The sequence below is a fragment of the Amblyomma americanum genome, chromosome 7, assembly GCF_052857255.1.
Source record: "Amblyomma americanum isolate KBUSLIRL-KWMA chromosome 7, ASM5285725v1, whole genome shotgun sequence".
Classification (NCBI taxonomy): Eukaryota; Metazoa; Arthropoda; class Arachnida; order Ixodida; family Ixodidae; genus Amblyomma; species Amblyomma americanum.
In genome coordinates, this window is record NC_135503.1 from 157,247,051 (window position 1) to 157,270,136 (window position 23,086).

The 23,086-nt window shown below is 46.3% G+C and overlaps 1 protein-coding gene across 1 annotated transcript in view; it reads right to left on the bottom strand.

Moving 5' to 3' along the window:
- Positions 1-330: 330 nt before the first annotated feature.
- LOC144096710 (uncharacterized) overlaps positions 331-23,086 on the bottom strand; it is a 28,092-nt gene continuing 5,336 nt past the window's right edge. The window contains exon 2 of the mRNA XM_077629552.1: positions 331-23,086. Coding sequence (XP_077485678.1) covers positions 22,838-23,086 — 249 coding nt within the window. The 3' untranslated portion in view covers positions 331-22,837.

Consider the following 23,086-nt stretch of genomic DNA (forward strand, 5'->3'; position numbering starts at 1 on the left):
AAATCCAGTCGCCAGCCTCGTCCCTCCGGGGACAGAGGCGAAGCGCGTAAACCCCGCGGCGGCCCAGTTTTCTTTTTTATTTCTGTGGTTCAACCCGTCCCAGTACCCCCTAGGTCTGACTCCGCCCTTAGATTTCCCCGTCCCTAGGGGTAATTCCCTTCCCCTGGCTAAATTTGTGTTGTTTGTCCAGCTGAAATAATTTTTAGTATCATATTTGAAAACAATGCTTATAAATTTTACAGAAACTTTTTATATTTTTGTTTTGATGCGACTTGAATTTTGTATTTGTATTATACATGATCACGTGACTCCTTTGTTCCGCAGATTTGTCCCCCGTTGCATCGCGCAAGCGTCGTCGCTGATGGACTCGTCGCTGATCCCTCGGTCTGCGATCTTGCTGTTGCGCTAATTGCTGCATACTTTGCAGTAATTGCACTGTTTTATTACTGCATTGTCCAGCCGCAGCTCCGTTGAGCTTTCTTTTTGGCCATTGCCATATTCTGTGTTGCGCTGGGCGCGCACTGTTCTACTATTGAGAGTTTCCCCTTGTTGGCTCCGTTGCGCGTTCTTTTGTTTGCCAGTGTGAATTGTGTTTGTGTCTGTCGCCGAGGTGCCCTTCTAGGAATGGAGGGACCAAGCGCACCACCCGCAGAGTCACCTGTACGAGATAAGTATCAGTGTCCTGTGTGCCAAGCTGAGTTTGTTTTGGAGCAATCTCGAAGGAGGCATGTGCGAAAGCAGCATCCCGAAGCTGCAAGCTCTCTTAGTGGTAGTGCGAAAGCCTCCTACAGTTGTGATCAGTGTACTAATGTGTTTGCCCTCCGTGGCCAATTGTTGCAGCACCACGAGCAGGATCACGGCTTTGTGTCGAGGCTCAGTACGCATCAGGTCTCTTCCTATTCAGGTGAGGAAGATGCACGTGTTCTTGGCGCCATTTTTTGTGTCTGTGCATGCACGAAAAACGTGTGAGCTTGTGTACAAACGCGAGGAGGCTTGCGTTAGAGCGCTCGCGTAGCGTTTACTGCATACACGAAAGAAATGTAAGCTTGTGTACAAAAAAGCGAGTAGGCTTGCGTTAGAGCGCTCGCGTAGCGTTTACTGCAGGCACGAAAGAAATGTAAACTTGTGTACAAACGCGAGTAGGCTTGCGTTAGAGCGCTTGCGTAGCGTTTACTGCATGCACGAAAGAAATGTAAGCTTCTGTACAAACGCGCGTAGGCTTGCGTTAGAGCGCTCGCGTAATGTTCTGCGGAGGAAAAGAGCGAAATTTTAAAGCAGGCAGTGGCTTCACAGCAACAGATTAAATCGCTTCCACGTACCTACATAAACGACAGAGGTATGACGGTCGAGTCACCAACGTAGCAGATTTGAAGCTTCACCTTTCCTCCCGCAGCGTAGCGTTCTTGACAAGTCGGCCCACGTCCGTACATACCAGTGCATTGCAAATTATATCGCTGGGTAAAGTAAGCAACAAGCACAACAAATGCAGGACTTCCTGCTTTTTTTAAACGCGCTGTTCGCATGCACAACCATTGAGTATGCCACCAGAACAGCAGCAGAAGCGCAGGGTGTATTAGAAAAATAGGCTGACAAATGCAAATGAAGGGGAAACATTGTGCACCTCAATGCTTGTGCTTATCTGCTGTGTATTGCTCTCTCCTCTGTAATTTTTAATGCACAACTTGGAGCAACAGTGCACCTCTTCTTTCCGCTTTGGCAAACATGCGTTATTTTCGAGGGTGAGAACTCGGACACAATGGAGCTACAAGCTTTCGCATATGTTCCTCTTGCTAGGAAATATTTCCCGCAACTGGCGAAATGATGGTCTTTTCTTTTTGTGAACAGCTGACGAAGACGTATTGTCCACTGAAAAGCCATCAGTGCTCACTCTGTACTCTTAATAAAGGAGTATGGCTACTTTCTGCATGATATGTATATTGTATGTGCAGGTTACTAATACAAATACGAAACTTATTTTGAGGCAGAAGCCTTGCTTGCTCTATGGAGCGGAAACTTGTGTGTGTTAAAGTTCAATGGTAACCATGTAGCCGTTAAATTAATGATTAGCTGCGGGAGGTTGCTCGAGAGGGACAACCTGCTGTTGAGTTGAGGAAAGCCGGACCAGCGACCGATTTATTGCCCGGGCAGGCGAACATTGCCCAGAACGAGCTCACGCGGCTCGCATAGCGTGCATCACGTGATCGCGCAGCCAGGCGAGTTCTCGCTTTAGCCCTATGCAGTGGCTACACTACTGCCTACAACACCTGTATCGCACAAATTCCACCGGTGGCAGTATCTGCCATCCCATGGTAGTGGCTTGTGAGGCACTACCTGGATTGCACAAATTCTTCCTTTGGCAGCACCTGCTATCCCAGGGCACCACTTAACTGCTGTACTACTGTGCTAGCCATGGCATGAGGACTCCCAGGAAAGTAGACTAATTCTGCATATATGGGCGTTAACCCACTAGCTATTGCATCATACCCTTATAATGGCGCCGAGCATGGGCTGTGGTACGGCGGAGACTGTCTTCAAGAGGTTAGCGTGCAGGTCACAAGGGGTGCAGCAGTGTTTTGGTGGTGGCTATGTAGAGCCATGCAGATGTACAATTGCCGGCTGCATGGCATCTGATTACATCACGCTGTTCACTAACAGTCTTAAGTGTGTGCGTCTTTTTAATGTTGTAGCGTTGAAGGTCCCATTGTCAAGAAAGTGCGGTGTCGGTGTTGTTGGCATTGTAAGCGAAAGATCACGAGTACGAATCTGGAAAGTAGTCCCCAGGGAGCAAGCTAGGAGGCAGGTGGCCAGCCTACGTCACGTGACATTGTGGCATCCTCAAAGCCTGCCTGCCCATTGCAAACTGCTCACCTTTGCAGGTGGCAGCTAAATGAACGATTGGTATTTGAGAAGAGGCCTGGGTCATTTAAGACCTGCAGCTGGGAGCAGCTGCCATTGCAGGACATTGGTGAATTGCTTATCCGCTGCATCACTACACTAGTTGGGGTATGAGGACTCTAAGGGATCCATGATTGTAAAGTAGAGAATGACCTTTTGCATGCATGGAAATTAATCCACTATGCTATCGTGTGATACGCTTAAGCTGGAGTTTTTCCCCCTCCGATTTTTTTCACTGTAATTTGAAACTGCAGCCTTTGTGAAACTTATTTATTGTGTACAGTATTGTATCTGTCAATACAGCATTTGCTAGCCGGGGGTAGCGCACAGTTGCGTCGTACCAATAGTCCATGACTTCAACACCTTTACTTGGGGGGGCTTGCTTCACTTCCAGTAAGTACAGAGTCGATCACGCTTGGCTAGAGCGCTCGAGTGGTGTGCTGCGAAGGAAATAAAGTTAAATCTTTTCGCAGCTGCTCTGCTGAGGGTAGGGCGTTGGTGCGTGTGCGTTTCACATGAATATTAGGCTGATCTTAAGCACAAGTATTATCAGTGAATGTCAATACCTACTTTATAATTTCGCTTTATTTCCACCGGGCTGCACCGCTCGAGCGCTGTAGACAAGTGTGATCGACTCTTTACTCGTTAAACTGCTTGCAAAAAGAGTGTGCATCGGTCATGGAAATCAAAAGAGCTCGGTATTGATCAGATGACTGACTCAGCAAGCGCTTCTGAAGTGGATCCAGTATGGCTGCCAACTTCCATAATGTTAAATGGTTTCCTTCTTCTGTCGGCCGCCCCTCTTTATCGCGCCAACTTAAGGGCATTGTTGTTCGAAAATCGGGTAAATTGCGTTTCATCCGATCTTTTAAGAACCTCTTTGAGGTGTAAAAATTTTAAATAGGGTAAAGTCAGGTTTTACCTAAAAACAAAAAAAAACACTATGTACACAGGGTGCCTAGTGCCTCCATACTTAGACGCTTAGCTACTGCCCTCAGTCACCCCTGATGAAGGAGCCGAGTCGGCTTCGAAACGTTGGGTTAAAGTTAAAATTTTTGGTTGGAGTTGTGCAGTTTATTATAAGTCTTCAAACCCAACCAGGCAGGCAAATCTGTCAAAATGTTTAGTTTTCAATCTAGTTTAAGTACCATAACCCCTCTGTCCATCCCAAAAGATATGCTCTTACCTGATCCTCACCATCTGATTTCCCCCTTTGCATTACTCTTAAGGCTTTCTTCACTTGCTCTTTTGTTACTGGTGGTATGTCACAGTGCTGTCTGCTACTGCCTCTCATTATTAACGTCCTGATTGCATTGGCTACTCTATAGATTGGTTACTGTATAGAATGACACTGTCTCTTAATGAATACATCTGGTTTTCTAGTGAGAGCTACACTAGGCTACCAGTCGAGCATTTCGCGGTAGCTGGAAGAGGCCAGTTGTGCGCATGTGCCGTTGCCATGGCAACCGGAGAGGAGCAGCAGGTGCGCCGCGTTCTTAGTCGCCGCCTTGCCACACGCCCCTCTATCACCCGAACCGTGCGTCGCAAGTGCAGCATTGCTTATAAAAGGCGGAGATGTAATGGGCGTCTCTTTCACAACGTTTGACATGGATGCAGAGAATGCGAGTCCAACTGCTTTTTAATGGCGGTATAGACAAGAGAAAATTAACTCTTCCGATCCTGAGGTTGTCGCCTGGCACTTGGCTACTAAGCAAAGAGAGAATGAGTGTAAGAAGGCAGAGAAAGCAGCGGAGACGCCCGAATAGAGAGGAACGGCTTGCCAAACTGAGATGCCAGACTGCCGAGCGTAATAGACGGCGTAAAGCCGCCGACATGGAGCCCAGTGTCTCATTGCTAAACATACAATGACCACAGCAAGCTCAGCCAGGGAAACGTATACCTCTCGATACATATTTTCTGGCGTAGATGAGCTAAGTCACTTCCAATTTTTTGTCTATGGCTAGTTTCCTCGTCACTGCTTTTAGACTACGTCCATTCTTTAGAGCATGCTCGATTCTCTCTATATTGTAACGTACTTGTTGATGGAGGGTGTTCTAATACATGGTGCTGGTCAAGACGGCACAGCATGAGCGCTAAATCACCGTCTTCCAGGTCAGCCACATGCCACCTGGCAATACTATAGTTGGATACAACTCAAGTCTGGCGCGAAGCTCCGGCCCACATTCAGGACCTCTCCACACAATTCTTCCACAACAAAAAGTAATCTGTCGTTAAAACTTTTCTTGTTACCTAAAGAAAAAAAGAAAAAGCTACTTACATGGAAAATAATTGTAATCTGTAGAGTTTTGAAAACCTGGCTTGTTTGCGGTACTCAGTGAAAAGCTGGTTTAGTTTACAATTTTGATTGGCCAGCGGAGTAATACAATACACCGTGGATCCTGACCCACTGTTAGCAACCGCTTTCTTTTCTTTTTTAGGTTGTCTCCGACTATAGGTAGCACTATTGCCACTTCCGAGAAGAAGAAGCATTGTCGTGATGCTGATAGCATTGTGGTCGACAGAAGGTTAAAATTAAAAATAACCGGGGGGAGGGGGAGGAGTGAACAAAGGATTCCAGCTGAAGCGTGTTACGACTTCAACATGTTTGCTTGCCGTTACCGTGTAAAGGACGCCTTAAGCCGCACAAAGTGCACAATGCCAAGAGCTGAGCTGTTGGCGTCATGGTTGCACGGCACTGTCCGGAAGCACTTGATAGTCGACATCACTGACGCACCGTAGCACTCTTCAAGGGCTAAACTAGCGCCACAGTAGTTTCTCAGACAAGCGGTGGCAATGAACAGGAGTCTATATGCAGATTTGGTTGCCGGGTTTGTAGTCAACCCGGCGAAAGCAAAGTTTGTAGTGGCGTGCACCTGTGCTGTGATGTTGCCGTATCTGCACGTGGGCCAGCCGATTGCCTTCTTCAGCTTGTTGGGCAAATTGTTGGGTGCCTGCGATGAGTTGGGCATCATCTGGGCACAAGATCAGGCATACTATGTACCTCACATCTGTACACGAGGTCAAACGGCGTGAAGCGCATAATTTCCTTCAGGGGGTGTTGTTGGCGAAGGTGACATACGGCAGGACTTCATCCCAAGCTTTGTGTGCTGTGCATATACATACCTTGACAGCATGTCCGCGATGGTTGTGTTCAATGAATGATAGGTCAACAGAGAAATCAATTAACTGCAACGTAAACGCTGATCATCTGTAAGTAATCGTGTATGAAAGGCGCCATGCCGCAAGACATTGTGCATGAAAAATTCCGTGATATCAGAAGCTGTACTACGAGGGATTGCCGTGGCTTTGGCATAGCGAATGAAATAGTCTGTGCCAGCTATAATCCCATTGTTTCTGGTCAGCAACAAAGGGAAATGGCTGAGGAGGTCCATACCTGTTTGGTCGAAAGGAGAGCGAGGGGCTGTAATGGGCTCTTCCGGTGCTCGCATTCTCTGGAGCCTTTAATGTAACGTTTGACAGCGCCGGTGAGGCCCGGCCAGTAGTACATGCTCCGCACTGTGACGAGCGTTCGTGAGAAAACGCAAGTGGCCACATGTGGGCTATTGTGGCAAGTGAAAAGTGCGTCAGCATGAATATCAGCTGGAATTACGAGATGGTAAGCTCTATTGTGGCCTCGAGTTGTACAGGAGACCATGCCGCAAACAGAAGAAGCTGAGATAGAGAGAAGTGTCAAGATAGATTCGTATTGTTGCTATCAAGGTGGTCAATGATAGGGTGAATGTCCGCATCCGCCTACTGCTGGGTCATCAGGTCTCTGTCGTGCACTTTTTGGTTTGGACGAGGCTGACCCCTACCATGCCCCCCCAAACGGAGTTACCTTCACCCCACTACAGCAGAAAGAAGTAGTAGTGGCAAAGTGCTGTGTGAAAGTGAGCAAGGCATCAGGGGTGAGGTGATCGAGGGAAGAGAGTCAACCAACCACGGCTGCCAACCAAAGTGACCTTGACACCGCTGCAGCAGAAAGAAGCATTGGCAGAGTGGTGTGTGAAAGTGCGTGAGGTTTCCGGGTGAGGTGACTGGGGGAAAAGAGAGCGTCCACGAGAGTCAACTTTTTTAGCTGGCAAGATTGACCGCAGCCACGACCACCAACCATATTCACCTGCACCCCACTGCAACAGGAAGGCCAAGGAGTGGCAAAGTTGTGTGAAAGTGTGCCACTGCCAAGCACTCCTGGGACTATAAGATGGTGACGACACCACATCACCCTTCACAACTTGCTTTCCGAAAGGGCCACTGCCTTTGAGAACCGCTGTGTTGTGTGCATGGACTGCCGCTGTGCCGCGATCGTTGTGTGTTTTTAAATTCGTATTCAGTGCGAACATTTCGATCCATTCTAATTATTATCTGACATTCTTAATCCTAACCACTAGTGTATGTGTTCAATTTGCATCTAGTGCAGCGGCAGACTGTAAATGTATATAGTGCTCTGTCATCCGTAATTGTAATCACTTGTACGTATGCAGATTACACACATACAAGTGATTACAATTACGGACGATAGAGAGCACTATATACATGTTTACAGTATCTATCACATGGCAGTCTTTGATTAATGTAGAATGGTTTTTGATTTGCCTGCGTGTGTGTCTTCATAGAAATATATGTGTTGTTTTTACCTAAATTTGTGGCTGCGTCCCATTCACAACGCGTCAAACTCCACCCCCTTCCGGCATGGTTTGGCAAGGTGCTTCGCATTTCCGCTGAGCTGCGAGAGCACATATGCATGCTAGGAACACAGGTCAGCATATTCACAAATGCCTTCATTCTGCCTCACACTCAGGCTTGCGAGTGGAAGGTTTGCTGTGCACTTTTGTGACGGCTATACGTGTTTAGTTGAAGGCAAGGATAAGTCACTACCGAGAGTACTTGAATTGGAGTCCAGTTTGATTGGTAGAAGCAGAGGATTTGACGAATTACACAACAGTATGCCTTGAACTTTGTTTTGCTTGCCTAATTGGCGGCTTGGCACTGTCTTTATAGCCTAAATTTTAAGGAGAAAGCCTTAAATGGCTCATACTCGCAGCCATGAATCTGTCCGGGGTCCGTTACATTCAGCACCTCTAAAAGAAAAAAAAATTTGTGCACGGTGGGATTCGAACCACCATCCTTCCATTCCGCAGCCGAGCGTGCTAACGACTACGCTAACTCCTGCCAATGCATAGATAATTCTACTTGTCCAGGACGCTGGAGAGTGTTTGTGGAAAAGCCTGGAATCAGACGGATGCCTCCCAAATGCCCTCCAGTGTCTCCAGCATTTAAAATTCACAAACAGTTGTGTACTTAACCTCTTAAGCACACTGCAGTGACACAAGCAGCAACACCGCGCTAAAGGGTTTTGCCTCACCGCACTTCAGGTAAGCAAAGTGCCCCTCGGGAATTTTTTACTTCCAGTTCTACAAGGATTGCATACTTCAAGGTCCGTACTGTGCAGTGTCCCTGTGCTTTCTAGACCAAAAGGCCCATTGATTCAAAATTTGGATAACGGGCAGTGCAGTCCCAGAGTATGGTGTCCAATTCCCAAGTAGAATGCTTCAATAGCATTTCATCCAGTTGTCTTCTTTATAAACTTGCTTGTTGAAAACAGCCATTGTAGAATGTTTGGACATTTGCAGATGTACTGTTCTATAGCATACCTGTGGGGACCAATTCACCAATTTGAAAGAGCCCCATCTATGTACATCAAAATATCAGTTTTTTCCCCAAGATGGCCAGAGGCTAAGTTCTTATCCCTTGTCACCACCATGGAGGTTAGAGTTTCTTTTGGAAGTCATGCAGACCTGGCCACTCTTCAATATACTACCCTCAAGCAAATTGGCAAGGACAATGCTTTAATATTATTTAATCGAATTGCCTCCTTTAGAATCTTGCTTGCAGGAAAGAGCAATGATACAATAGTTGGGTATTTACAGATGCACTCCACAGGCATGAACAGGAGCAGGTGCACCCACTGTTGCACGGGAAACATCTCGACACCAGATCAGACGTTGCGTTTTTCTCTGTTCCTTCCTGGTTGAGGTTAGCCCTCACCAAGCACTTCAGGAATTGAGAGTAAATAAGTAAAGTACTGTAAATGTACAGATACACTAAAGGCGGCCAGTGCACCATAAAGTGGGAGAGTTTGTTCATTTGAAATCCTGTCTCTTTTAAATAAGATGAATTTTTTTGTACGTACAGGAAAGCATTCAGAGGACAGGGTCCAGCCTCGTATCCCTTGAATGAAGGGAAGACCTGGAAGGCATCACAAATTTATCTCCATTGTCTTGTAATTAACCATAACTGCACCTTTTAAAGGGATGCGGGGCGACTTGGCTTTCAGAGCTGAAATTATTTTTCTGTCATGAAGGGATGCCAGTTGGCACAAGTATTGGGAAGTTAACTAAAAATGAATACAAATTCGACCAGTTTCGACAGTACAAATTTTTATGCGCTTTACTGCTGTACCAAACTTGCAGACAGCCTGGCAAAACAATATTTTGCAGAAGTTCGAGTCTCACTTAAATTTAAAAAACCCGAGTTTTTTCTACACTGAATATTACATCCACGCATGCACAACGTGCTCGTTACCCGTCAGTAGACATACCCCCTAACATTTCCAGCACCTCGCTGCAAAATGTAAACTGCTGTTTCCTGTTGAACATTGTTTGAACACTGTTGAACATTGGTTGAGTTATCAGCATATTAATTTTTAGACCCAATGTTTTGCTTTGTCTACCTGCAACATTGATGATGCTTAGCAATTCAGACAATTAATGGCCTAGCAAGGCAAAGTCATTAGCAAATTGCAGAATACTAAAGTGTTGTCCATTATTACTTTTCCATAACTGTTCCCATTTCAGGTCTCGCAATAATTCATGCATGAAAATGGATAGCAATGGTGGGACTGTGTCTCATTGTATATCATCGTTCTTTATTGACCTTTTATTGCTTTCTCTATCGAGGCCTAATTCGTTGCGCAGCCGCTGTAAATATCTTGCAGTATTTTCGCATATGCGTCTTCTGCACCTTAGTTCCACAATATCTCTGTGGCTTCTGACATTTTGACTGCTATACAAAGGGGTTATTTTCAGTGTATTTTTCTATGAGCTGGTTGATAGTATAGACAAGATCTATCGTAGTGCTGTGCACGTGGCTACAAACCGTGGCATCCTAGGAAAACAATTTGCTCAACGTACACTCATCTTCAAGACTCGTCTAGGTTCTTCTGGGATCCACCCCGAGCCCCATACTGCAAGAGACATGCTTGCTTGCAAGTAGCACACGAGAGTGACAACAGCAGTGCAATATTTAAAATTTTTCCATGAAACTCTGGGCAAGACGGGCGGCAGAAGATGTAAAATCGCGCCAAAATTATACTCAATTTGTGCATGCAAAGCGAAAACACCCCTACGGAAGACGGATGTCAAGAACGAGAAAGGTGTCTCTTTGCTGCAATTTATTATGGAGAGAATGAATAAGTTGAGCATTGGATAGGTGTCGGACCAGACTACTTTCCACCCTAAGCATGCATCTTAAAATGGTTCTCTCGGTTAAACAGCTGTACAGGCGCGACCAAAATATAGAGCACGCTTCACCATTTTACTTTTCTCGTGCGTTCCGCAGTCTGCTTTCAGCACTCGCGCCAGCTAGGCCGTGTTATGACGTGTTTCGTATTTTTTTTATGGCCGCACTGGTGTTCGCGCCGAATGTTAAGGTGAATGATAACACGCAAGAAATTCAAGTTCGTATAACATTTCCGGCCAAACGCATGCTTAAACCCTAGTAAGCAACCCAAGAAAGATTTCTTCCGCTCTGCAGCACTCACGCTACCACAGCTTCCATCACGGACTCTTGCATTCGATCCTCTCGGCGCTGCAATTCTGAATCACCAGCTGGGTAACAGTAGCCACTCTCGCTCAATACTCAACAAGTTCACGATAGCTTCTGCTGTTAACCAGGGGAATTGATAAAACTCCGCGCCGCTGTTACTCCGCCATGTTGGTATTCGTTTACCGGATTTGTGCTAGGCTTGTGGCTAGTCTTGGCCCTCGATGGATGTAACTTTGCAACGAGATATTGCATATTTTTTCTTTAATGCAAAAACGACCTTTTAGCAACACAACTTCAGGCCCACTGCAAGGTTTTTTGCATTTCTCCGATACGATACACTGGTTACCCTCGTTGCCTTTGAATGAGTGTGACACTTGCGGGGAGACGGAGAAAAATGAAACATCTTCCCGTGTGATTACATGGCAGTCGCATGACAATTTTGCATGTCTAAATGAACAGCTTCTTTTGCGCACCTCGAATTCTGCAAGTACTTTGGCCCTGTGACCTCCATGTCATTCGGGTAAAACGACTGCCAAGAAAAGCACATTGATTTATGAGAAAACGCATGGTGCCATTCGTACAGCTCATTTCCAGAAAACAAATGCTGGTTCCTGCGTGACACGCAAGGTCGCTGCGTAAAACGCGATGAACGCGACGTGGCCGACAAGGAGGGAAGAGACGTAGCCTGCACAATGCCACTTACTTTATTAGATGTAACTAACGCCAGACGAAACAAACAGCACAAATGGGAGTACACAACATGTTTGAAGAAAATGCGAGATAGGTTTAGTATGCAGCCATACATACTTCCGAAAGGCTGCATGCACAACTCACCTTTTTAGGGTAAGACGAAGAGAGACACACGGGCGCACACACTACACAAGGCAGTAAACGTTGTGCAATACTGGCTTCAAGGAGGTAAAAGGAACCGTCAAGACTCCATGGCAGACTAGCAGCTAAAATCTCATGGTTGAGGTGCAGTTCATACTATTCTGTCCTCAAAAACATCCATTGACTACCTCTCCAAAAGGTCTACTTCCACCAGCTATCTGTATATGTTTGGTCATACCCATGCTTATCGTTTTTTTTATTGTTCATCTTTGACACCCTGTTTCCAATGTACCCTTCATCCCTCATTACTTAACCAAACCAATGAAGCGGCAACCTCTGTTGCTTCACGCCTGTATTTGCCACTGTAACCATACTCCTTATCATGATCTCAGTTCGTCATAGTCACCCTACAGGTCTAGGCATTCGAACCCGACACCTCATATAATATGATAAATATATCAAATTCACAGTAAATTTCAAAACTACAATCACACATTGTACCACCTTTCTTCCTTTGAGCAGCTGGAGAAAATTATGAGGAGGTACAGTGAATTAGCAATTCATTCCGAAAAAATCTAGCCGAATAGGAAAAACTCAAATTGAATTTTTAACTCTTGTCATAAAACAGTGACTGCAAACACAAACCATGGTACAAAAATGGCCATCTTCATGAAGGGGCACCAAAAAAGTCGGCAATTCATGCCACAAGAAATTTCACTTCCATAAATACAATACAAGTGCTAAAATTCACACACTGTCCTCACACGGCACACATTCCAGTTTACCTCCAAGTATAACTATTTCAAAGCATGTAAAGCCATTTAAAGTTTGACTATGCTGACAAAGGCCCAGAGCATTTGCTCGATTTATTTGTGTAACACCTCCAACATCTTGCACCCTTTGAAAACAAGCAAAAACAGAAGTACTGCTCCTGTCAATTTTGGCATATAACACAACGTGACTGGGAGCAGAAATCATAACATAAAAATGTGCACAGATATGACAGAAAAGCAATACGAGGTTGACAATTCATACCAAGTAAGAGTATCATTTCTATACAAACAAGTTCTAAACCATTTCACATTATAGCACCAGGCATACATTTCAGTTTACTGCTAAAAACCTTTTTAAAGGATGTCGAACTGTTCAGGTTTTACTAAGCTTACGCAAGTCATGGAACATCTTAACACACCCATTTTTTTACACAAGCAAGGAACAGAGTACTGCAGTTCGTCCCTTTTGGGGACACTTTTTCTGCATGCTATGCCCTAGTAAAACAATGGCTACCAGAGTGAGACGTTGCGTCCGTTGGAGCCGTACAGTCGAAAGGCAGAGTTGCATGGTATGCCCTAAAATCTATGTGATAAGTGTCCACAAGAGAAATCTAGGTGGCCTTCAATAAAATAATAAATAGCAACAAAACGGTGGGAGTCATCGAACGGGCAGTCCCATCCCAAGTGGTTTAGCAGTGGCTTTCCGAGCTTTCCAAGCAGAGGAGTCGGTAGCCACGACTACCATGACAAATGTGTAAAAACTGGCACACGCTATAATGGTCTTCGTAGGGCTGGTTATGCAATCCAGCATCTCGGTACGGTGACGAAGCAGACGTGCTGAGCGGTTTGTTTGCAAACATCGAGGTGTTTGCAACATCAGCTAGCCGTAGCTGTGTTCCTTGTCGCAGGTGCCTGATGGTGCATGAACTTCGTCCAAGGAGCACTTAGAGAGGCAGTTGGAGGTCCGCTGCTGCCCCACACTTGTAAACTGAGGAATGTGAAATGAAACCACATGGGCACACAAAGCGCATAGCCGCGAGGGACCTCAAAACGTACCGAAACTCAGCTGGCCACCTGTTGTGCAACCAATTACAGGCTTTCTTTGGCTTACAACATTCAGGATGTCTTTTTCACCATCTTCCCCGCATGATAAAGGTGCATTAGCGGTTTTTCAGAACAAAACTTCGATATTTATCAAAAACGTAACCTTCATGCATGGTTGTCAGCCTCAGTGATTCGCGACTCTTTTTTGCATATTTCGTCATGACACTTGCACTTGCAAGACTGGCCTCTAAAGAGGATGTAAGCTGTGTAGCTCTACAGGTATCTTCAATTAAAAACGACCTCTGTGTTTTCCCTCTCAAATCACACACCAAGCCAATTTAAAAAATAATGGGACAGAGCAGCACCCTGTACAAATGCCTTGCACAACTTTGGGCTCCAACAGAGCTGGTCTGAAAGATTGTAGTCAAGCAAACCGATAATGAAGCAATCTCGGAACAAGCCTATCTTCAGTAGCAGAAGGTGCGTACTCTTAGTGCTTAACCACTGTATGGACAGCACTGCAAAAAAAAAGCGATCTCGCCCAGCTGCTTCATCCGGCGGTGGAAACAGGCAGATTCATATAGCTTGAGTGGATGTACGAAGTGGTCGGTGAATGCCTTCTCGGCAACTGATGCGGCCATAAAGTCTACTTCAGCCTGCAATGTCAATGCAAGAACTGTTCTTGCATGCGGCCCCATGCAGTGGAGCACAGACTTCGAAACCTTTACTGCAGGATATTCATTGTGTCGACCTTTAACATCCAAGGCATACTGCACCTTTATTGAGAGCACTCTTGTAGAGCCCTTTAAAAACGATAAATATATATTAGCTTCGTGAGGCATTCATGTCACGAAGTGCTTTACATATGAATACAATAACCTTCATAAGCCAAGTGTTGCACCAAGCATAAATGTTATTAATGTCACACTTAAGAAAAATAGTATCGGATGGGGTGCACAGGTCTCAGGCTCTTTGCCAATGGTTGCGACATACTAAGATGATGTTATGACATCACGATAATGAATATAGATTATGAAGAGAAGTCCTAATACCGGCCATTGAGGAACACCTGATGTTATGATGACAGATGTTATTATTAGCTGTAGAGCATGCGATCACACAAAAACAAGCCTTTTTAATAGGTCATTCTATACATTTAGTTTACTAATTCTTAAAGGAACATTGAGGAGAAATCGAAGGTGGCTTGTATAGACAGAATACCAGGGTCTGTATTCAGAGTTTTTGTCACAATAAAAAGCGTCACATTCTGCCGCAGCGGCCACACCTGATTAATAGAAATGCTTGCAAGATGTCCGCACTCCTTGACTTGGCAAGCCCGCCATCAAAGACTTGCAGGTGCTAACCTTTGTCAGCGTCGTCACAAAGGGAGGACAACCCTTCCCATCAAGCAGCACTGCCTTGAGTGGCCTAATTCTTAAAGGAACATTGAGGAGAAATCGAAGGTGGCTTGTATAGACAGAATACCAGGGTCTGTATTCAGTTTTTGTCACAATAAAAGGCGTCATATTCTGCCGCAGCGGCCACACCTGTTAATAGAAATGCTTGCAAGATGTCCGCACTCCTTGACTTGGCAAGCCCGCCATCAAAGACTTGCAGGTGCTAACCTTTGTCAGCGTCGTCACAAAGGGAGGACAACCCTTCCCATCAAGCAGCACTGCCTTGAGTGGCTGAAAGAATTCCCAAAATCAGACTGTGTGTGCTTGTATCTCCGAGAACTCTGCACAAAAGAAAGGCCTTCTCGACGAGATTTACCCCTTGAAGTGAGATCCTTCTACGAGCGTCGTCAACAGCTCACAGTAGAGGACGATCTGTTACTCTACGCAGCCTGTTGTTGTCCCACTCACGCACAGGAAAGAAATTTTGGGCCTTTTGCATGAAGGTCATTTTGGTCACTTTACTGACATGCAAGTTCCAATTACGCTTCACATGCCAAGTACAGAGCACGCGTTTCTGGGGGCTCCCCATTACCCTTGCCCAAGCATTGTAATATGCTGGCGCATCATTTGACATAAAGAGCTGAGTGCAAAGTGCCTCACCAAGTCTGATTGCCTGAAAAAAAAGCAACCATAGATTTCCTCCGTAGTACTTCTTGAGAGCAGGTAGGCACATGGAATACCTGACCAGTCGTCGCCAATTACCAGCAATGTTGTTAGTTGCAGCAATGAGAATTAGTTGCCATGAGTAGAGCCTGTGCACACACATTTCTTACAATTATCGAGCATAAATTCCCTCCGTGTGGTATTCATAAGAGCTGTTTTAAACTTCCCTATGTCTTGTTCTGTAAGAAGCTCTTTATAAGCATACAGCAAAGCTGAGGTTTCTTGAAGCTCATCAATCCACATCCTCATGCTGACAAACTCATCTGGGTCTTTCTGCTCTTCATATCCAATATGAAACTTGCGCTTTGCATTGTAAACGTCGTGCCTCCTCAAAGTATGGAGCCCATTTAATTTCATCTCCACCAGTTGCGCGTGCACCAAGCAAAATCTTTTTACTAACGCTGGCTGAAATAAATGCTTTTTGCGTTCTGGTGTCGAGAGCGTCTCGGTTCCTGTGGCTCCATCTGCTAGCCTAAATCAAGGCTAGGTTTAGCGGCCGACTGAATTCTGTAACACTGCCATTTCCACATGGCGTCACAATTGCTTGGAATCCAGGATCAAGTTCCTTCAAGCTAGGTTAATTCAAGACCATCTTCTTCGTAGTGAAGGCTCACGCTTCATCGTTATACTCCACTGTCGGCCTGAGATGTACCCTCAGTTCACCGGTTTGGTAGGCCTAGCACCACCACCAGCATTCAACTTCGATCAGCTGGCTTCCTGGTCATCACGGGTGGAACAATTTGAATATTTTCTGTTGCTACGGCAGCGTCTTTGGCAATGAATGAAGTCAAGGTTCGTATGCATCTATAGCGTGCGGGAGTTTAAGTGCACCGTGTCCTCAATTCACTTCGGCACTCAGGGGTGGAATGTGCGAGTACACACAAGTCAAGCAACACTTCACAGCTTATTGCAGAAGTTTTCGCTTTCATAAGCACATACGGCAACGATCCGAAAGCGTAGACGCATTCTACTTTGCCCTGCGTTCGATGGTAAAGAAGCTGTAACTTTGGGTCTTTAACTGTCGAGGACAGGCTGGAAATTGACGGCTTTGTTGTTGGCCTGCTCGACGCCAAGCTTTCAGAACAGCTGTGTCGCATGCCAGATCTGACTCTTTACAAAGCATTTTTGCATGCTTGCTTGCGCAAGGACGCACAGAAGGAAAGAAAGGAAAGGGCACAAGATGGGTCTCTGACTGTGAACGCAGGCACGTGCATCACAAATACATTCCAACAGACACACGTCAATAAACAGAAGAAGCTTTGCAACTTTTGTGGACCCAAAGCTCATGTGCATGCCTTCTGCCCTGTGCACAATGCTTTATGTAGGTTTTGCAAAAAGAAAGGACCTTATGAGAGCGTCTCCGCCAAACTGTCCATCTCGCCAAGCAACGCTTATCTCCAAGACACTTGTACGCAATTTCTGTCCCATCAAGGCGGAAAAGACTTGACACGAAGTTTGTGCGCATGAAGGTCAACAGACTTCCTCCCAAATTTGAAGTGGACCAAGGTGTAGAAGTGACTGCAGTTCCCGACACCTTTCCAGGCTTTCCGTCGCTGCTGGGCACGCTGAAGGGGACTCTCACCGGGCCAGACAACTGCCAGCTGAGGGTTGCTGGTCAATTTTTCACTATTCTCAAATGGAAGGGTTGCACTTCGAAACAGAGAATCTATGTCCTGCTGTCGTCGCCGTCACCACTTCTTGGTTACTCAGCATAACAGGTATTGGAGTTGTTCATTTGGCAGATGCACTTTGTTGCAAATGGGTTGCAAGCCCCAGGGGTAGCGTTGGCCTGGCGGCCTGGGGCACAGCTGGAAACATCCGAAGGTCCTGGCAAAGAATGAGTCGACTGGCAACAGAACAACTTGTTTATTCTGGCATCGCAAAAGAGCAGCCGGTCAGGGCGACCACGTTACTCGACGGAAGAAATCGAAGTCTCTCTTTGGCGTCCGGGGCAGCTGCTTTTATACCCTCGGAGTCGAGGGCAAGAAGGAACGGCTCGGGATGAGTTGCACGAGACGGCGACGCACGGACATGTTGAGACGTGAAGTGACGCGTCCGCCGGGCCGGCGCCGGTCAGACCTCCTCGCTTCCCAGTTGGGGAGCTCCTCTCCCCGGCTGCCGCGCTTTGACAAGCGTGGGCACCAACATGCACACACACACACACACGCACACACGACACGTGGCATTGAAACCTGCCTGGACGCGCTTGGCGGGAGGCGTTGCGGCAGCGATGAACGGGTCAAAATGACCGCCACTTTGAACGAAGCCCCGGCGTCCGTTGCATCCGCGCCGGCTATACCGCGCGTCGTAGGCGAAACGTAACAACTTCAACATTCTCCCCAAGGAAGTCAGGGTGCCTCTCCCTCAGTTGCAAATGCAAGAAATATGATGGCATAGGGACTTTCGGTGCAGAATACACTATCAGACTCCAGCAAAATACCAAGCCTTTCACAATTAGCATACCTTGTAGCATTTCCCAGCCTCTCGTAATGTGGCGAAGGAAGAGCTTGACATCCTTGAAAAACAAGGAGTTGTGAAAAATATAGATAACCTTACACCATGATGTGCTAGCCTAAACGTGGTTCTCTAAAAGCTTTGGGTAGATACCGCCTCTATATGGATCTGGCAATGCTCAACAAGGAAGTTCTTAGGGAATGGAATGTCTCACCTACAGTTAAGACGGGTTTTAGGCCATCTTGGTGATGGCAAGGCTTTCTCAAAGCTGGATGCCAGGGCTGGACTTCATGAAATCTGTCTTTCGCGAAAATTGTCACGAATTGACTAAATTCATTGTGCCTGCTGCTAATTGCTGCTACTGTTAACTACTGTTTCAAATAACAACTGCCCCAGTATTCTTTCAAAAAGAAATGGCCAGAATATTCGAAAACCAATCGTAAATTTGACGACATTCAGGTTTTTTTGGGAAAGAAAGAAGAGCATGACCATAAGTTGCTGAACTTATAGATCATTTGGGCAACATGGGTGTAAAGAGAATGTAAAGCTAAACATAAACAAACATTGTTTTGGACATCACTAAGTAGAATTCCTAGGCATAGTTCAGAGTGAAAAAGGTACCGTATCTACTCTCATATAGGTAGACTTTTTTTTAGAAATGTTACCAACAATTAGCTGTCAAGCTATATTTGTGACCAAAGAAGCTTGACCTATATTCGTGACCAAAATGAGCAAAAGCAGCGCGCTAGCTTATTCCATTCAAGCAGCGCCAGCTACACTGGGACTATACTTGTGTTAACAGTAAATACACACACTAAAAATGAAGAAAAAATCAGCGTTGCCAAGTCTAATGAAAACGTTTGGAACTACTTTGAATGCTGTCGACTGTATTCGAGACGGCCATGCCGACGAGCAAACGATAGAGCTGTGGAGGTGTGGTCTCTCAGTCGAAAATAACAGCGAATTGCAGTGTGGACCCGCATCGCTCTTTCACTTATTTTTGTGGTCTTATTGTTTAGACAGCTTAGAAAGCGGTCTATTTTGGTGTTTAAATAGGTACGAAAGCCAGTGTATTGTAGTTTATAGAAGAGGTCGTGATCAAAACAAACGCTCCGACATGTCGAAGCCGCAGTCGCGCATAACATAAATATTAAAAATGGAAAATTTGCGACAGTTAAAATCCAGCAAAAGCACTACTGCAATTAAAAGAATCACTGGTTTAACTAATTCATAAAGGTGGCGGTGACGTCCGCTTTCAGGTTGTGTACTTTGCAGGCTTCGTACAGGGCTCGTATACCAGTCACTCGGAATGCCAGTCTTTGTGTCTGTTGTTTCCCTCTGCGCCTCCGTTTTGCCACCGCATTCGCAGTTGTGCACTTGAGGGACATGTCACATTGACAAAGATACACTGCCAACTTCAAGCGACAAGCGATTCTTTCTTGCAGAGAACTCGAACAGTTCCACTCAGCGTGAATTCGACATAAATGAAAAGTTGATTAGGGGTTGGCGGAAACAGCGGGACCGACTGTTTGTTTGCAATGGGCGGCGTTGTGCTTTTCGCGGGCCAGCAACCGGGAGGTATGAAGCTCAAGAAAAGGAACTGAGGCTTTATGTGGAAGAGGAGCGTGTGAAGGGTCTCCAGGTGTCATGCGATGAAATACAAACGAAGGCTTTCATGACCCAGACAACATCGCCACAATGAAAGTCATGCCAGTGTCTCAAGGTGCCGCAGGCATTCGTCGACTTCTGGGCCTCGTTAACTGCACTGGATGCTTCCTACCTCGTATATCAAAAGCAAAAGCACAGATCCGAGCTTTGCTGCTGATGGGAGTGGACTAAAAACCACGCTCAACAATCTGCCTTTGCCAAGCTTAAGAAACTGCTCTGCTCGTACTTGGTACTACACTGGGATCAAGACGAAAGAATCAGCCGAAGGCAGCTCCTTCGGCCTTGGTGCCATCCTGTAACTGAAGCAGCCTTCCCGTGAGTGTCAACCAGTTTTTCCATCACTCACAACAGCAAAACGTTGGCACAATCAGACAGAGACGGAGGCTTCGGCAGCAGGCTAGCCAGTGCTTCGCATTGATGAGTATGTATGTGGTCTACATTTCTTCCTTGAGATGGATCACCAGCTACAACTGGCAATAATGGGAGCATGGATGTCTGCTTGTTACCTCCGCAGATTCAGCGGTTCTGTCTGAAGCTGATGCACTTACAGTGACAGGTGCCATATGTACCCAGCAAGCTGTTAGCCACTGTGGACATGCTCCGATGTGCGCTACCGGATGGCACACTGCCCAGGCAAGCTGATCTTGTTGAGCTGATGAAAGGACTCTTTGCACACTCGTAGGTTTTTCCTCCACTCGCTAAGACGAACGTGCAACCTTCTGCTCGAGTATTGCACCAAAGGTTGGACCAGCAGACGATACTGCTTCATATTTAAAAAGTACTAGACACATCATGGAAACCTCAGTGTTTTCGACGGCCACTTCTCAAAGGAGCCCTCATTGCAATGTCAATGGCCCTTCATCATTCCATACGGATCTCAATCATGACGAGCATCAAGGTACTAACCAATGCAAAGCCATTGCTCAAGATTCAGTGTGGTGACCTATAGTCAAGAGGCACACCAAGACACTGTGGCAAGACCATAGAACCAACAATGCCTTAGACTCCAAGCCTTCCCCAGCTGGAGGTGGGAGTTGACCTCTTCCAATCTTCCCTGAAGTCACTAGTCAGCACTCTACTACAACACCGGCAGTTATCGCAGCCATCAAGAGCGTTTGCCGGCCATAGGATCCCAGAGGTAGCCCACAGCGACAATGGTTCATAATCCTCATCCGACGTCGTCTTTACCTTTGCACATCCTTTAAGGCTTTAGGCATATCACCAGCAGCCCAAGATTCCCACAGTCAAAAGCTGAGGTGGACAGGATGGCGTGGACCGTCAAGGCGGACAATGTTTTCCTCGCACTGCTTGTCTACCAGAAAATTCCTGGCGTCAGTGAACTAAGCACAGCACAACTTCTCATAGGCAGACGCACACCAGAGTTCCTAAGACATCAAGCAGCTTGAACCAGGCTGGCCATTGTCTAAGCCTTTTAATCTGAGCGATCAAGCTAATAGGAAAAGGAATTCACCTCAGGTACAGTGCCCACTTCAGACGAGTGGGCAAGTTCGGGTGTATGGCAGATAACCCTGCGATGGTTCTGGGACCAGTTCAACATCCCCCAGCCGTATGTAGTGGAGGACCTGAAGAAAGTTCTTCAATGCTACAGGTTATTCCTCATCCCACTGTTCAATGTCCCAATGTCCGAGGGTCCTGCCAAACGTGTTACTGGAATGAACCCGAGAGGAAGCCATCAAGGAGTGAGACTAATACAGCAGGGATGCAAGTAGTTCTTGGCCCAACTTCATGGCTTCACCCCCGTCACAACCTTCAAGTTCACACTTTTGAGTGTCAAGATTTAGACAACTGATTTGGAGGCCTATAAGACTGAACTTGTGCTTGTGTAGTGCTGAGCATAGAGTGCATTTTTGTTCTTTTCTTAAACAAGGGGGATGTAGTGTGTGTTGCACTAGGTGGCCTCACTGCTTTCTCGGCTACATATGTCATGTGCAATAAAGCTTTGAGCCTTTTCCCCGCTAACCAGCACGGTGTGTGGTTCATGCTTGTGGAAGCACATCCCCTACAGTCACATCAGAAGATGCAGAAGAGCGAAAGCACAAGTGCTCCAGTCACACAGGGGGCAGGCAAAGCAATGAAGCTGAGTCACAGCATCACTGCATCCAAAAATTCGTCCGGACACTCATTCAACCACTGGAGAGGAACTGGATGTCTGCTTCATCCTTCAGATAGCAAAAAATGCAGTCAAGCCTTGCTAGAACAAAATGGTTTATGATGAAATGATGGATATAATATAGCAATGGCTTTGAACCCTCTTTGAACCAGCCATAGGAATCCACGTATCTGGCGCCAATTTTTTTACTAAGTGAACTTTTCCTACCATTGCACACTGTAGTCCATTGCGGTTGCCTAGCAGTTATGGTGCTCGGCTGCCGACTCGAAAGGCGTGGGTTCGACCCCGGTCGCAACGGTCGAATTTCGGTGGAGGTGAAATTCTAGGGGTTCGTGTGCTGTGCGATGTCAGTGCACATTAATGAAGCCCAGGCGGTAGAAATTTCCGGAGACCTTCACGACGGCAGCCCTCATAGCCTTAGTCGCTTTGGGACAAAGCTACAGCAAACCAAACCATTGCACATTGCGTTGAAAAGCATTTGTAATACATACGGAACCTGGTACAGTGGCAACGACATTTGTGAAAGCGTATTGCAAAGTTCTGCGCATGCTATGGCTGCATGAAAAGATTCACCTTGTGCTAACACACAGCATTACACGGCTGTGAGGCACTGCTATTTTAGATAAAGATGTGGCCGCACTACACATTTAAAAGCCAGTTTGTCATTCACAGGGACACAGCTTAGAGGTTCCACAGATTCTTCATATCCTTACCAACTATTTTTTTCCTTTCATATAGTTCTGGCTCACCAATGCCTGGCATAATGAAGTAGGCCAACAGTTTAATGGATGTGAATAATGCTTGCCACGAGGGGTTTGTCACGAAGGTACACATTGGATATAAGTGATGCGAACGAGGAAAGCTTTCAATTAATTTAGGCCACACCAATGGCAAATTCAATGAAGTCTAAATAGAAAAATGCCTCGGTGCTGGCTAATGTCAGTGAGCACCCACTTGATGCTGCAGACTCCACAGAGCAGATGCAGCTCAGAAACACATAAGGAACAGGTCTCACTGCCACCAAGTTCCTCATCAAAACCTTGCAATCCCTGCACTGCCCATTGCTGTAAGTACTACAGGCTGTAGTGGAGGTCCTATGGCCTGCAGTACTCATAGCAGTCCCCATGCCGGTGGCCCTTGGATCCGAACTGATGGCACTGGTGGATGATATACCTGGCAGGTGCACCTGAGAACGGTGCCAGGATGCCCGCTCCATAGAATTTTGCGAGGCCCCTGACGAAGACCTCCGCCAGCTCCTCGATACCTTCGCCAGCTGACAGGTGATAGCCATCAGCGGCGAAAAGGTGCCTCTTGGGTGCCTTCATTGCATCCAGGAAGCGATG